The 17,051-nt window shown below is 42.5% G+C and overlaps 1 protein-coding gene and 1 non-coding gene across 3 annotated transcripts in view; both read right to left on the bottom strand.

The window, feature by feature from the left end:
• The window catches only part of GNS (glucosamine (N-acetyl)-6-sulfatase), a 45,658-nt gene extending 30,353 nt beyond the window's left edge, over positions 1-15,305 (bottom strand). The window contains exons 1-5 of one of the 2 annotated variants that reach the window (XM_032173155.2): positions 14,919-15,305; positions 8,597-8,656; positions 3,615-3,821; positions 1,569-1,634; positions 734-832 (exon numbers count right to left, since the gene is read on the bottom strand). In XM_032173155.2, coding sequence (XP_032029046.1) covers positions 734-832; positions 1,569-1,634; positions 3,615-3,821; positions 8,597-8,656; positions 14,919-15,113 — 627 coding nt within the window. In that variant the 5' untranslated portion in view covers positions 15,114-15,305. Of the gene's footprint in view, positions 1-733; positions 833-1,568; positions 1,635-3,614; positions 3,822-8,596; positions 8,657-14,145; positions 14,166-14,918 lie in introns of those variants that run through there. The other variant, XM_058426629.1, reaches the window with a different exon arrangement.
• Positions 15,306-16,631: 1,326 nt separating this feature from the next.
• Positions 16,632-16,738, bottom strand: LOC116481367 (small nucleolar RNA U13). The gene has a single exon (XR_004251530.1). It is a non-coding gene; the product is annotated as a small nucleolar RNA U13 (small nucleolar RNA).
• Between the last annotated feature and the right edge of the window lie 313 nt (positions 16,739-17,051).

Here is a 17,051-nt window from a genome sequence, read left to right as displayed (position 1 = left end):
GTAGCACTCTTCCCCCTGATCTGCACAGCTCATTCTCACCTACTTCAGGTTTCTGCTTAAATGTTATCTAAGTAACCTCATAACCTAACATTTCTCTAACTGATCACCAGCTAACGATGCAACACATAAGACTGTGTGTGTTTGTGTGTGTAAATAAAATTACCTTCCACAGAATCAGGGACTTTGCTTCATTTACTGCTGAACACTGGCTACACTAGGTGCTGAACTATTGAGTGAATATATAATACTATTGAAGACTGTCGTTAGAAACGCCTCAGAATAGGAAAGTCCCAATTTCACCTGCTTTCAGTAATTTTTATATATAAATACCCAATGCCCAAATAAATCCAGTATCCCTATCCCTCCATCCTCATAATGGGTCCTGTGAAGCTGCCATCTTGTAGCTTGTGAGTAAAACTGGGGTCAAGAGTAGGCACCCTTACAAAGTAAAACCTCTACAAAGTAATCTCTGTAGTCGAAGAGATTAACCTTTGGAAAAGGGATTTGTTGCTGGAATTTCAAGAGCATTAGATCTGAGCCTGGCTTATACACAAAGAAAACACCCTGAGGAGTTTGTAATCAGCTAGAAATACTCTTGGGCAGTTAGACCAAGTTACTGTGCATTTATATTACCCAACACAAACAAATAAGATTATAGGTTTTCTAGGCAGAGTCTTCAATCAAATGTGAGCCAACCCTGTAAGGACAGAGCTACAGAGCTTCTGCAACTCACCAAAACATCTGTCAGGTAGTCCACACTATAGTTTTCACCATGCTTCCGTGCCTTCCCATTGATAGACAGGGTATAATTATAATACTTAGAATTCTTTTCCTATTAAAAAGAGGAAAGTCAAATTTGTTATGAGGTCAGTGCACAAAGTGGAAGTCTGAATCCATGCTGGGCTAAACTGAGCAGTGATAAGACATTAAAAAGATAATTACTCAAGTCAATACTGAATTGGATTTTTTGACTAGGGTTTTATTAAAGACAAGCATAGTTTCAATTATACATTCTAGTTTAAAAGCCAGAAGTAGATGAGGTAGAAAAGCAAACTACTTTGCTAAATCTTGTACAATGCAGGAAAAACATCCCAGAAAGGAGTGACTCACAAGTCAATGGACTTTTTTTTTTTTTTTTTTTTTTAAAGAGACAGAGTCTCTCTCTGTTGCCCAGACTGGAATGCAGTGGCACAATCACAGCTCACTGCAGCCTCAAATTCCTAGGCTCAAGTGATCTTCTTGCCTCAGCTTCCCGAGTAGCTGGGACTACAGGCACACGCCACCACACCCAGCTAATTTAAAAATTTTTTGTTGAGATGGGGTCTCGCCATTTTGCCCAGGCTGATCTCGAACCCCTGAACTCAAGAGATCCTCCTGTCTCTGCCTCCCAAAGTGTTGGGATTCTAGGCACGAGCCACTACACCTGGCCACAAGTCAATAAATTTTAAGGTTTTTAAAATGACTAATTGTAAAAGCAAATAAAGTTATGTCAATATCAGAGCTAAATTAAACATATTCTGCATCTGTAGGGCTGCATAAAATTGTCACGGACTTCAATAATCACTCACCAAGGCATACCAGTAACTCCAACCTAGAGGAACGTGTTCTAGTCCACCTGCATCTGGGGCTCCATACTGAAAAGCAGAACAAATAGGGACAATTACAAGTCCTTAGATATGACCAGATCAGAAAGAAACAGGAAATTTTACCATCTTTTTAGACCAGTGCCTGAAACATAGTAGGTACCTAATTTCCCCAAATAGACCCTAGTCAAAAATAAACTCTAATAATCCTAGGAACTTCTAAAGCAGGAGTTGGCAAACTACAGCCAGTGAGCCAAATCTGGCCTGATGACTTTTGTATGAACAGCAAGCTAAGAATTTAACAATTTTAAAATACAAAAGTTAATCAAAATAAGAATATTTTGTGAAATGTGACAATTACATAAAATTCAAATTTTAATAGCGATAAAGAGTTTTATTGGAACACAGCCACATTCATTTACATAGTGCAGTGTCTGTGGCTGCTTTCACGCTACAGAGGCAGAGCTGAATAGTAGCAACAGAGACATATGGCCTGCAAGGCCTGAAATGTTTACTATCTGACCCACTACAGAAAAAGTCCACACAGCCTACCCCACACAGCCTATTCATGGGGTGAATGCTGAGCTGCTGATACCATAGACTGAACAGTCCAACTGACCCTAAGCAGTTCAAATAATCAGACTATAAGCTATTGACTTATTATATGTTGAACATCCCAAATCTGAAAATCCAAAACTTTTTGAGTGCCAACATGACAGACAAAGGAAATGTTCACTGGAGCAGATTTGGACTGTTCAACCAGTAAGTATCATGCAAATATTTCAAAATCCAAAAAATCTGAAACACAAAATACTTCTGGTCCCAAGCATTTTGGATAAGGGATAATCTGTATTTCAGTTGCCCTGCAGATGAAACCCACTTTTAGAGCTCGATTTATCTGATGAGATGAATAAAATAAAGAAACCACAGAATTATCCCACTTTATCCTTACAAGGTTTAATGCCATCCACTTAAGGCAGAATTTAATCCCTGAAAACAACATCTTTATACTTTAACGGTCTCTCTTAATTTTATATACACAATAGATGACCTTCAATATGCAAAGTAGTGTAAGCTCTCTTTATGACCCATAGCCCCAACCAAATGATCCAGTATCCACAGTTCCTATTTCTCATGATCCTTTTCAAACTGACTCATCTTCCTGTAAACTCACAAGGTTGCAGATTCCCCCAATTATTGGGGGGACGGGAGAATTAACAGAAAATCCAGATCAGATATTAAGATCTCTAGCAACTACAGATAAAGAGTATAAGTACATTTTCTCTGTCTTGAACCCCCAGTTTAACTGCAAGAGCTAACCCCAAACATTCTCAAACATACTATTTCCTTTAAGCTTGGACTTTGGGTAAAAGCTAAGGCCAATGTGTGAATGTGGGCACATGGAATCCAGCCTTGACAGGTCACCACGAGGTATCCCTCCATCCAGGTCTACAAGGCTGGTGTACCAGCTGCTGGCCATACACTTTAATGACCTGCACGACCCTGACTCTGGGTAACTAATCTCTGCACATTTTGTTGCCATGTTTCACATTAGAAAATGAGTTAAGCATTAAGTTGTTATAATTCAGAAAAGATTCTAAGAAATCTGAGGAAAGATTCTAAGATGAAAAATGTCTTCAGTTAGACACTGATAACAGGGAATGGAAACAAAGATACCATGACAGCCACATGACAAACAGAATTCCTGAGGAAAAAGGGAAGACGCATCAGACAGCAGCACTCTTAGGACAATTTTTAAATACATGCTCCTGGGACTATTGAAAGGAACAAGTGCCCATATCATATAAATACACAAGCACTTACCTAAATCATGTAAATATGTACATGTGTACTTATATGAACATATTTACATGCTATGGGTACTTGTTCTTGTTTAATGGGCAGATTCACAGAAAACAATGAACACCAAGAAATCCTTTAACATTAATTGAAATTAACAATAAAATTAACATGAATTATATTCACATTTTAAAAGCCATTATAAAAAAAGATACAGATCATTCAACATACCTCATTTAAATATTTCCCTGCAAAAAAGGTCTGATAACCACACATTGATCTGAGAATTGCTGGGAAAGTATTTGGTTCTTGGATCTTCTGCCAGGACTTACTACTGCAGTTCCCCTCTAGAGTGTTGTTCACAACGTGATGATTATGTGGGTACTTTCCTGTCAGGATACTGGCTCTGCTGGGGCAGCAGAGAGCACTTGGCACATACTACAAAGGAAAGGAAGCAAAAAGGACAAAGTCACACAAGAAAGATGGACTTCTCATCATTGTTAAAGAGAGTAAAGAAAAGCTCCTTAATACTCTACTTCAAATATGTAGTTTCTCATGGAATATATATATATTTTTTTCTACACATGACATACTTCAGGGCTGCTTTAAATCATAGTGGAGACATTAAAGCAGACAGAATAAACTGAGAGAACGGATTTCTTTCTCAAGTGGCTTCTTTCTGCAGGATAACGGTAATTCTAGTCTCATCTGCCATAGAGATAGTTGTTTTTTTTCTTTTGAGGCAAAGTCTCACTCTGTCACCCAGGCTGGAGTGCACTGGCGACAAGCACAGCTCACTGCAGCCTCGACCTCCTGGCGCAAGTGATCCTCCCACCTCAGCCTCCCAAACAGCTTGGAGTACAGGTGCGTGCCACCACTCCTGGCATTTTTTTTTTTCATTTTTTTATTTGTAGAGATAACGTTCTTCCTGTGTTGTCCAGGCTCGTCTCAAACTCCTGGATTCAAGTGATCCTTCCACCTTGGCCTCCCAAAGTGCTGGGATTACAGGTGTGAGCCACTGCACCCAGCCAGAAATAATATTTATACACAGGGGGCACAGCATGGTGAGAGACGGGTCTTAACCAAAGACAAAGTATACTACTTGGATATAATTGAGACACAGTGGTTCATTTGCAGGCTGATCTGCAGCTTTACACATTTCTGTATCATTTTATACACTGGACACAGACTTTTTTCCCTACTGTAATTATATTTCCATTAGCTACTGTCAGCAACAGATTTTCCCCATTCTACCCAATCATATTGGTACACATCACCAATACTAGCTTATACTTGGACCAGCAGGGAAGGGATGGGCATTTGAGCACACACTCATGTCAAAATTGGGTATTATCCTTTTAATATTAGCAAGTTTTTTTGCCTTTAAAATTTGATTTGGCATTTTTATTTTTATTTATTTTTTTGAGATGGAGTCTCACTCTGTTGCCCAGGCTGGAGTGCAGTGGTGCGATCTTGGCTCATTGCAAGCTCCACCTCCCGGGTTCACACCATTCTCCTGCCTCAGCCTCCCAGGTAGCTGGGACTACAGGCACCTGCCACCATGCCTGGCTAATTTTTTGTATTTTTAGTAGAGATGGGGTTTCACCGTGTTAGCCAGGATGGTCTCGATCTCCTGACCTCATGATCCACCTGCCTCGGCCTCCCAAAGTGCTGGGATTACAGGCGTGAGCCACTGCGCCTGGCCTTGATTTGGCATCTTTTTTTTTTTTGAGACACATTCTTGCTCTGTCACCCAGGCTGGAGTGCAGTGGCACGATCTCAGCTCACTGCAAGCTCCGCCTCCTGGGTTCATGCCATTCTCCTGCCTCAGCCTCCCAAGTAGCTGGGACTACAGGCGCCCGCCACCACACCCAGCTAATTTTTTGTAGTTTTAGTAGAGACGGGGTTTCACCGTGTTAGCCAGGATGGTCTCGATCTCTTGACCTCGTGATCCACCCACCTCGGCCTCCCAAAGTACTGGGATTACAGGCGTGAGCCACCGTGCCCTGCCGATTTGGCATTTTTAAATAATGGTGAGGATGAACATTCTCCACATGTACTGACTGACTGTGTTTACGTGAACGGTTTGTTCATATACTTTGCTCATTTTTTTCCTCCAGGGTTGTTGGCCTCTTGTTACATAAGATTTAAGTTAAGGAAGAATTCAGTCATGTTACAAATACTTCCCATTTTTACTTTTGCCTTTTAATTTTATTAGATGTTTGACTTCTTAAGTTTAAATTGGCAACTCTTAACTCTTTCTCTGTTTTCTGATCAATTTTATGGTCAGTACACAGTTTATCTTAATATTACATTTTAGCATCTGGTACAGCAATTTCTTTTTTTTTTTTTTTTTTGAGACAGGGTCTTACTCTGTCACCCAGGATGGAGTACAGTGGTGTGCTCAGCTCACTGCAACCTCTGCAACCTCAGGGTTAAGCAATCCTCCCACCCCAACTTCCTAAAGTAGATGGGACCACAGACAGGCACCACCATGCCTCTGTTTTCGTTGCTGTTGTTGTTTTGAGATGGAGTTTCGCTCTCGTCGCCCAGGCTGGAGTGCAGTGGCATAATCTTGGCTCACTGCAACCTCTACCTCCTGGGTTCAAGCAATTCTCCTGCCTCAGCCTCCCAAGTAGGTGGGCTTATAGGCGCTCGCCACCATGTCCGGCTAATTTTTTGTATTTTTGGTAGAGATGGGGTTTCACCATGTTGGGTAGGCTGGTCTTGAACTCCTGACCTCAGGTGATCTGCCCACCTCATCCTCCCAAAGTGCCGAGATTACAGGTGTGAGCCACCATGCCTGGCCCAATGCCCAGGTATTTTTAAGTATTTTTAGTAGCTATAGGCTCTTGCCACATTGCCCAGGCTGGTCTCAAACTCCTGAGCTCAAGCAATCCACCTGCCTCAGCCTCCTAACGTGCTGCGATTACAAGCATGAGCCACTGTAATTTTCTTAAAAAATTACTTTGATTATTCTCATCTATTTATTATTCCAGATAACTTTTGGAATCAACTTGAGTCTCAAATAATCTTGTTAGGATTACAACTAGAATAAACTTTTTATTATATAATATTGTGTCTTAGCTGAGCACAGTGGCTCACACCTGTAATCCCAGCTATTTGGGAAGCTGAAGCAGAGGATCACTTGAGGCCAGGAGTTTGAGACCAGCCTGAGCAACAGAGTGAGACCCTGTCACTAAAAAAAAGTAGAAAAAAATTGGCCAAGTGTGGTGATGCATGCCTGTAGTCCCAGTTACTTGGGAAGCTGAGGCGGGAGGATCGTCTGAGCCCAGGAGTTTGAGTTCAAGTCTTCAGTGAGCTATGTCACTGCACTCCAACATGGGCGATAGAGTGAGACCCTGTCTCAAAAAAGAAAAAAAAGAAAAAAGAAAAGAAATGTATATAAAATGATGTGCATATCTACGTATCAAATATTTTTTATCTTGCCACTCGCATTTTGTAAAATACATAGGTCATAGCCATTTCTGGCCCCAACCAGTTACTCTTAGTTTATAAATTATGAATGAGGCTAGGCATGGTGGCTCACACCTGTAATCCTAGCACTTTGGGAAGCTGAGATGGAAGGATCGCTTGAGCTCAGGAGTTCCAGATCAGCCTGGGCTACATAGTGAGTGAGACCTTTTCTCTATCTTTACATAGAATAAAAAGAAATAATTACGAATGAGATATTTTGTCTCCCACCTTCTATTTTTCTAACTGATTACATGGAAGAAAGTTATTTTTATTTTTTAATTTTTATCTTGCTGAATTCTAGTGATTTTACAGGGTTTTCAATAATTATCCTGTGTTTCTTAGATAGAAAATCCAAACAAGCAGAAATAATTTTTCCAATATTTTTACCTCTTATTTCCATAAGACTTACGGCAATGACTAGATAGTCAGAACAACATTAAGTGGAGCACTGTTACATCCCTAACAGCAATGCCCTGCGTCTTTTACCTTATGTATTTGAAATAGGCATCACAGTCAGGATGTATTCTTACGATAGCTTATTACCAGGAAAGGATGCTAAAATTTCAGAGTACTTTCTAGTATCTATTGGGAAGAACATTCAATTTTCCTTCTGTCAGTTACTTGTATCATGTTGGTAGACATATAATAACCAACATCATGTAGTATTTACTATAAGAAGTCAGGCATTAGCTGGGCGAGGTAGCTCAGGCCTATAATCCCAGCACTTTGGGAGGCCAAGGCGGGCAGATCACTTGAGGTCAGGAGTTCAAGACCAGCTGGCTAACATGGTGAAACCCCATCTCTACTGAAAATACAAAAAATTAGCAGGGCATGGTGGTGGGTGCCTGTAATCTCGCTACCCAGAAGGCTGAGGCAGGAGAACTGCTTGATCCCCAGAGGCGGAGGTTGCAGTGAGTCGAGATCGTGCCACTGCACTCCAGCCTGGGAGACAAAGCAAGACGCCACCTCAAAAAAAAAAAAAAAAAAAAAAGAAGAAGAAAAGAAAGAAAAAATAAGTCAGGTACCGATAGAAGTGTTCTACACCTATTAACCTATTAACTCAACCTCACAACAACTCTGAAGAAGATTTTGGTACTCCCTTTTATAAATGGGGAGGAAGAGGGCCAGAGAGGTTAAATAGTTTGTCCAAGGTCACACTGCTAGAAAAGAGGCAGACAGGGTGTTCCAGCCTAGGCGGTCTGGCTCCAGAGTCTGAGCACTTAAACATAACACTATGCTACTGTTCAGGGATTTCCTGATAGTAGGGTACCCTTACATTCCTGGACTACCATTCACTTGGTTATGTACATGGTTCTTGAAAATGAATTGCTAATACTTTATTTTGAATTTCTGCATCTATATTTATGGGGCGTGTGTGTTGCTGTTTGTCAGTTTTGGCTATGAGGGTTGATTGGGTTTTTACCAAGGAAAAGTTTACACAGCATACATATTCCTTGATTTTTTATAATCCATTTTCAAACCTCAAATGGTGAGGTTTAAAATAAAATTCTCTAGTTCTGAGACTGGCTTAGAAATATCTGCAATTAATCTTCAATTGATAAGAGGTAATATTTCAATTAAAAGAGTTTATACCACATTATATAAATCCTTCCTTCAGATCAAGCATTTAACAAGGAAAAAACCACGTAGATCATACCAGATTCCCGAGAAGAGAGTATTTTCTTAGAAAACAAACACAGTTAAATTAACAAAATTGAATTCGCTTTCAAACTTACAGCGCTGGAAAAAGTCATCCCCATCTCTCCGATGAGAGCTTTGGTTTTCTTTAGTGGTGTCTGTAAAAGTAAGTAATTATCCATTAAACAATTTCTTCCAATAAATTGAGACACACAGGCCAGAATTCCTGTTTTGTTACATCTTACTCAATCTTTTATTCCCAAATGGTCAGCTCTAAGCAACAGCCAAAGAGAGTCCTGTATGATTCTAGAGACAAGTTTTGTTCCGGCCAGCTCCATCCTGTATAAAAGTGCAGGAGGTCAAAATGCTTGCAGGAAGGGAAAGTTCAGCTGATGGCAATAACATCTTTGTGCGCTTATTAGTCATCAGCCCCTAGATGAGGCAGATAGGGCAGACCTATCTCCATGAATTAATCTTTAGAAGTAGGATGTGGGAAATGATATAAAGGGAGCCTTCCGCCCTATAGAAGTAAGACAACAGTTGGATTCTGAAAGCCAGACAAGGCCTCAGGGCTCAGAGACTGATTCAAACCTCACGCACTCAGTGGTGGAGGCCAGACGCACACTGTTCAACTACCAGCTACTGTTGTCTGCATAGACCCACAAGCACCTCAGGATAAGGACTTGAACCAGGTGGCAAGCAGGTGTACACAGAATACTGTCAGGCAAAAGGCTACTCAGAAACTATTTTATGTCTTGCTTTTCATCTTTTGTTCAAAATCTAAGATCCTTACAAGTACAGAGAACAATTAACTTCCCCCTAGAGTGAGAACAAAAGTATGAAGACAGTCATTTAAATACGAATAAAAGGAACACTAATATTCTTCAGATTCCAGACAGCAAAAAGCACCATTGAAGAGGTCATTTTAGTTGTAATATGTGTCAGTTCACGATGATTCTGAGATACCTTTGAAACCTAAGACCATATTGAATGCAGTTTTAAGTATATTTTGTTGTGCAATAATTCCTTAAAGATCGCTAATCTAAATATATAAGTAGATTAACAGGAGCCTCATTTTCAATAATGTATAAATGACTTTTCCCCATTGTTTTATATAAATGCAAAACCTACGGAATCCATAAACGCAAAAGGATGAGGATTCTAACTTATCCAAAAAAAGCTCTGATAATTTCATGAGTAGATCCAGAAGAGGCTGCCAAGAGATGCTAGAGATGCAGAAGATCTTCGCCAGCCTTCCGAAGCAAGGTCATCAGCCATACTCTCCTCAAAGCATCACTGGGTACCATCCTCAGGAAAAGAATACTGGGCTTAATGAGACACTGGTTTGATAAAAAACCTGAGTTACTATGAGGACATTTGAAGGTGAAATGAGGATTCAAAGAGTAAGTGGAGAAAAGGACCAGAGTTGACTGTATGGGACTTAATTGCCAAACTGTCTGATAAATATGTAAAACTATGAAAGAATATCTGATTTACAGTAAGACTGTGTAATAACATTTATTAAACACAACATGTGCCAGGCATTAATCTAGGCAGTGGTGGACAGAGGATAGATGGTCCTTGCCCTTATGACCCCTGCACTCTTGGGGACTTAAAACAACTAACAGGTAAACAATCAGTCATTTCAGGTGGTGATAAGTTCTATGAAGAGAATAAACCAGGATGATGTGATTGCAGCTGGTGGGAGGAAAGGGGAACTACTTTAGGTGGGTGGTCAGGAAAGGCCTCTCAGGAGGTAACTTCAGTACGGAGAGCCATGCGATGAGGAGTCAGTCATGCAAAGATTCAGAAGATGTTTCAGGCTGGATATATAGCAAGTATAAGGGCTGCCAGAGGAAGGAGGGAGGCACCTGGGAGGAAACAGAGAAGCCAGTGTGGTGATGGAAGCAGCTTAGGGAGGAAAAGGGAGAGTGAGGTAAGACGAGGTCAGAGAGGTAGGCAGGAGTCAGCAATGCAGGGCCATACAGGAATTTAGACTTTAGGCCTGGTGCAGTGGCTCACACCTGTTATCCCAGCACTTTAGAAGGCAGAGGCAGGAGGACTGCTTGAGGCCAGGAGTTTGAGACCAGTCTGGGCAACACAGCAAGACCCTGGCTCTACAAAAGACATAAAAATTAGCTGGGCATGGTAGTGCACGCCCATAGTTCCAGCTACGTGGGAGGCTGAGGTGGGAGGATTGCTTGTGCCCAGAAGTTTGAGGCTGCAGTGAGCTATGACTGCACCGCCGCAATCTAGCCTAGGCAAGAAGAGTGAGACCTTGTCTCCAAAAAAAAAAAAGAAGCTTTTATTAACTGTCATCTTTATACTGCTAACAATAGTACAAAAGATAACCATAATCCGTGCTTAATTGAAAAAGTCCCAAACAAGAAACCACACTGTACCCAAAATGTGTGTCTCTATGCTAATTACAATGTAAAATGAATCCTTAAGATCTAAGCAAAGACAGCGGCTGGTCAAGTTAGGGCCATGCAACAGTCTTTAAGCAGCAGCCAATTTCATGCCTTCATGTGGGCAAACATGTTACTCTGCTCAACCCAAGCAGAATCCTTTTCATTAAAACCCTAAAGAATCATTTACTTTCCTGGTTCCATGTACAGTGGCTCTGAAACGACAATTCTGGTAATTCTGTGGCTAACAATGGAAATTGTTTTGCTTTCAATGAAGCAATGACATATTCATTCTCACACCTGTAATCCCACCACTTTGGGAGGCTGAAGTGGGCAGATCACTTGAGGTCAGGAGTTGGAGATCAGACTGGCCAACATGGTGAAATCCCGTCTCTACTAGAAATAGAAAAATTAGCCAGGCATGGTGGTGGGTGCCTGTAAACCCAGCTACTTGGGAGGCTGAGACAGGGGAATTGCTTGAACCCAGGAGGCGGAGGTTGCAGTGGGCCGAGATCGCGCCACTGCACTCCAGCCTGGGTGACAGAGCAAGACTCCATCTCAAAAAAAAAAAAAAAAAAAATTCTTCCCCTACCTTTCATCATAGTTTCTTCTGTCACTTGCCTGCGGTTTTGGCCAAATGTCACTTTTCTTAGAGTAAGTGATTTTTTTTTTTTTGGAGACGGAGTCTTGCTCTGTCACCCAGGCTAGAGTGCAGTGGCACCATCTCGGCTCACTGCAACCTCCACCTCCTGGGTTCAAGTGATTCTTCCACCTCAGCCTCCCGAGTAGCTGGGACTACAGGCACGTGCCACCATGCCCAGCTAATTTTTGTATTTTTAGTAGAGACAGGGTTTCACCATGCTGGCCAGGCTGGTCTTGAACTCCTGACCTCGTGATCTGCCCACCTCGGCCTCCCAAAGTGCTAGGATTACAGGCCTGAGCCACCACGCCCGACCGTGAATGATTTTTAAAAGAGCAACTTATGCTTCTGTGAAGAGCAGTGTGTCCACCACACTATAATGATGTTTAAGTAAAATCAAGAAAGTGATAAGAACAGTGTCCTGGCAAAACAAAAAATAAAAACAGAGTCCCACAGATACCTGGAACAAATACAATGAAATGTTAAAGACGATGCTACTATATAAAAGAGCATTTCAAAGATGCCTGAAAAATTCCACTATAAATTTAAATCATGTTGTAAATGCTATCTACAATCCTTTGACCTGAGTTAGTTTGGTGGGGGTTGACCACCATTTATTTTGCCAACTATGGCAGCAATCTGTAATCTTTTTTAGGTTAGAGCTCTTTCCACAAAAATGAAGATATTATACACAAAGTTTTACATGTAAATTAAGGAGTTCCATGATGTCACTGGCATCCCCGAATGTCACCTGCAGACATCTCTGACCTATGGTGTGATTATGCTGGTGTGGGTATGTGGAATGAAATCTGATTATTATCACAGTATTCTAGAATAGGAGAAAAAGCATGGTGCTCTGAGGTCATAAGATACCCAGGCTTTGTCCAGTATTAGCTATATGAACTTAGTCATGTCACTTGACCACCTTCCAGTTTTAGTTTCCTTTTAAAATAAGGATATTATGTACAGCAGAGGACTCCTGTGATGACTGAAGCACAAGTATAAAAATCCTCATACTCTGCTCGGCTCCAAGTAAGTTCTCAAATGCTCTTGTCTTAGCTCTTCCCCTTGGAGTCCTGCTTGACAATTAGTGGTAGAATATTCTGAAAAAGCCTAGAAGAGAAGCCAGAATTCTTGAGTTTGGAACATTAAGTTTGACTTATGCCCTCCACTCAATTTTGGTACCTCTCTCCAGCAGAAACGCTTATTAAAAAAAAGAATCTGGGCCGAGACAGTGGCTCATGCCTGTAATCCCAGCAGTTTGGGAGGCTGAGGTGGGCGGATTACTTGAGTCCAGGAGTTCAAGACCGACTTGGACAACATGGAGAAATCCTGTCTCTACAAAATATTTAAAAATTAGCTGGACGTAGTGACACGTGCCTGTAGTTCCAGCTACTAGGGAGACTGAGGCAGGAGGACTGCTTGAGACTAGGAGTTCAAGGATGCAATGAGCCTTGACTGTACCACTGCACTCCAGCCTGGATGACAAAGCAAGACCCTGACTCAAAAAATCTGCTGCTGGCTTAAGGAAGCAAATTGGATTAACATACTAAAAGGAAGAGACCTCAAATACACACAGACTACAGCCATGGTTTATAAGAATTGATGAAACAACTCTGAATACCTTATATTTAAGTAATGAATTTTGTTTTCAACACCTAAAAAAGCCTGACCTTTTAACTGAGTACTTTAGTCACTGCTAGAGAAGGCTTGCTTTTTCTGGACAAAACACTCTTCAAGGACGCAATTTTTTTTTTTAATAAAAAAGGAATTTTGTGGGCAGACAAGTTAAGTGCAGTAGTTGGAAGAGTAGTGAACCTAAAGTGTAGGAGGAAAATTAAATCAAGACTGATGTCAACATGGCTTGGTAGAAACTAACAGACAATGAAGCATATATGGCAGGAAGAAATGTGTACTCAAAATGCAAGTCTCTTAAACATCAGCTATAAGAGACTCTCAAGCTCTTGAGCACAACCTAAGAAATATATTTTACAACTCAGGAACAAAGAGAGATAGATAATGATTACCTTTATCACTCACACACACGGACATTTTCTATTCTATTCCAGAGGAAATAAAAAATGTTGGTAGTTACTCACTAAACTGATTTCACAACTCACTCACGGGTTGGGACCAGAGGTTTGAAGGACACTGAGCTAGGGTGTGTAACTACACAAGAAAAGTTAGGAACGTCTTGCCTGGAGTATTTCATAGTCTCAGCATTCGGCTGAAAGCAAAAAGAGAACTGAAACGAATAAAGCAATAGAGCATTTGGTTTTAAAGCGAAGAGAGGACTGGTGAACCCAGGGTCAGAGGACTCTGCCTCAACTACTCATGTCTTGGGCAAGTTACTTTCTGGGCCTCCATGGGGAAGGGGTTGGAGTGGATGTTTCCAAAGGTCACACATTCCATAATCCTGCAATACACAAGCAAAATTAACTCTGGGAAAAAAAATGAAGTCTTGTGACAACACCCATTAGATAGAAAATGAAACACTGACAGTCTCTAATGCAACAGTCAGGTGTTCAATCAGACTAATTGAATTTTCTTGATTCTTGTGAGGCAACACACACCCTCAATAGTTCGACGGTTGGCCTACCAGATTAGTTCACTTCAGGCTTTTTTTTTTTTTTGAGACGGAGTCTCGCTCTGTCGCCAGGCTGGAATGCAGTGGCACGATCTCGGCTCACTGCAACTTCCGCCTCCCGGGTTCAAGTGATTCTCTTTCCTCAGCCTCCCAAGTAGCTGGGACTACAGGTGTGCGCCACCACGCCCAGCTAGAATTATTGTATTTCTGGTAGAGACGGGGTTTCATCATGTTGGCCAGGATGGTCTCGATCTCTTGACCTTCTGATCCGCCCGCCTCGGCCTCCCAAAGTGCTGGGATTACATGAGTGAGCCACCGCGCCCGGCCCAGGCTTATTTTTATTGACATCAGATACAGACATTGTATGCAGGCACAAACGTGGAGGTGGTCTAGGTCCCTCATAAAGGGGACTGGACTTGTCTGTGATCCTCTAATCCAAAAGAAAAACAATCAGGGCTTGAGTGCTCTTAGCACCTGATTCTCATTGGTTCAACCCATCCTCCACTGGTCTCCACATGTTTATCTTGAGATATTAACGTAAACTCCACAGCAGTACGGTCCAGACTAGAAGCTCTGTGTGCTGTACGCATGTGCCTCAATCCAGAAAGGAAAAGAGTGTTGCAGTCCCTTACACCGGCATAAAGGGCCTCAGGTGGGAAAACCAAACCTACCCAAGGGTAAGACAGCCAGTTCGGGGAGGGGGGTGGTGGGGACCGGGAAAGAGAGCAACAAACCGGAGAGTCAGCCCGAGAGATAGAGGGGCGGGGCAGAAACAGAAGAGTTACCAGGCCGCCGAGCACTTCGTCCTGGTCGTCCGTGAGGAGCAGCACCACGTTGGGCCTCCGGGTTCCCGCAGCCACCCCCAAGACCCCCAGGCAACCGCCCAGCACCAGCAGCAGCAGCAGCGCTGGGCGGCAGGAGGGCAGGTGGCGGGGGCTGCCCCGCCGGAGCCGACCTGGGGCTAGAGGCAGGAGCCGCATGGCGGACAGGCTCCGGGGTGACCCCGGGACGGGACGGAGGGACGCACAGGTAGCTGAAGGGCGAGAGGCCGACCAGCCGAAAGAAGAAAAAGCCGTGCCTTGAAGGCCGGTGGCTGGGGTCAGACGTTTTCTCCCCAGGAGCGATCACGTGAGCCGGGGACAGGGGGCGGAGCACGCTGCGCGGCCACGTGATGATCGGCGTGGGCGGGGCCGCGGACTGGCGCAGCCGCGAGAGAGGCACCAGGCAGTGGCGAAAAAGGGGCGGGGAACAGCAAAAAAGGGCGGAGAACCGGGAAAAGGTCAAGACCCGTGCGTACCTCTCGCGCAGGCTCGGGTTGCGTTCTGGTAGGACGTGTTTCTGAGCGCTTGGTGGAAAGATTTAAATGGGGGAAGAGAAGACGAAAAGCAGGAAGGAGTTGGCAAATACTAACCAGCCGATTAACGAAGAGAAAGGAGGACTGTACGTAGCAGATATTATCATCAGCTGGTGAGGAAAGTGGACTCTACCATATTTAATCCCCAAGTCGACGGGCACTTATTCAAGGCCCGGATGTTTAATCGTTTTTAATTTTCTCTACAACTTGTGAGATAAATCTTAACATTCTCATTGGGCTCAGCCATTAAATTCGGAACTGGTTAGCTCTCTTAACTCCAAAGCCTGATTATGTTCTGCTTTCCTCAGCTGACATCGTAGTTTCAAACAATTTAGGGATGGCCTGACAGCTTTATCCTAATGGTTATCCTAATGGTCCTTGGTGACTTTTTAAACACCCTCTTGGAACATGTTAGAGGATGTGCAGATCGAACAAAAATCTTGAAACGTGGTCATCCAACTGCATTATTAAGTAATCTTTAGCGGGGAATAGCCCTTGAAACTAGCTCCAGATATTTCTGTGGTCGCTCTGGAACAATTAGACTTTGCCCCTCTCCTGACGTCGGGCGCGGTGGCTCACGCTTGTAATCCCAGCACTTTGGGAAGCGGGTGGATCACCTGAGGCAGGAGTTTTAGACCAGCCTGGCCAACGTGGGGAAACCGCGTCTCTACTAAAATACAAAAATTAGCCGGGCGTGGTGGCAGGCGTCTGTAATCCCAGCTACTCGGGAGGCTGAGGCAGGAGAATCGCTTGAACCCGGGAGGCGGAGCTTGCTGTGAGCCACTGCACTCTGGCCTCGGGAACGGAGCGAGACTCTGTCTCAAAACAAACAAACAAAAAATCACAGAGATCTTCCTGGCAAGGTGAAGTGTCAAATCATATCCCCAGACCGATATAACAAGGTATACCTCCTTGCTGGTAAAAGTATTTTCTTTGAGTTGAACTGTTTGCCAAGAAGGGTGTCTTAAAACTCATGAAAACTATCCCAGAACTTAAAGTATTAAAAAAAAAAAAAAAAAAAACTCGTGAAAACACTTTAGGGTAAAAATAATGATGGAAACACTTTGAAACCTCATGTGTACAAGGATAGGGCTTATGCAAAAAAAAAAAAAGAATTACCTTTATTACTTTGTTTTTTTTTTCACCACAGAGGGGTAATATGCGGAGTCCTAACAAGGTTTGAGGTAGGGGGTCGTAACTCACACAATAGTGTGAAAACCCAATCATCAGCCTTATGAACCACAAAAGGATCTTAATACTTTTTTTTTTAACTAAGCCTACAGAAGGCAAAAGAAGCTTTACAAAAACTGAAGTAGTTTTTCTGAAAAAACAATTATGCCGGAAATATGGTCAGAGCAGTTCCTAGACAACCAGAATACTTGGTTACGGCCTTGGCCTAGGCCAATTTTTCAAGCTGGTTAGAATAACTAATCCTTACGTATTCAGGTTTCAAGACTTCCAGGAAGACTTTCTTGCACAAAAAAATAACCTATTTCATCTGTATTGAAGCCCCAAATTGTAAAATTGTTTCTTTTCTATTTTTTTCAAGGCTAGATTATAAACT

The sequence above is a fragment of the Hylobates moloch genome, unplaced genomic scaffold, assembly GCF_009828535.3.
Source record: "Hylobates moloch isolate HMO894 unplaced genomic scaffold, HMol_V3 SCAFFOLD_13, whole genome shotgun sequence".
In the NCBI taxonomy this organism is placed as follows: domain Eukaryota; kingdom Metazoa; phylum Chordata; class Mammalia; order Primates; family Hylobatidae; genus Hylobates; species Hylobates moloch.
The sequence above is the reverse complement of the archived record's forward strand: the minus strand, read 5'-3'. Positions and strand labels throughout refer to the sequence as shown.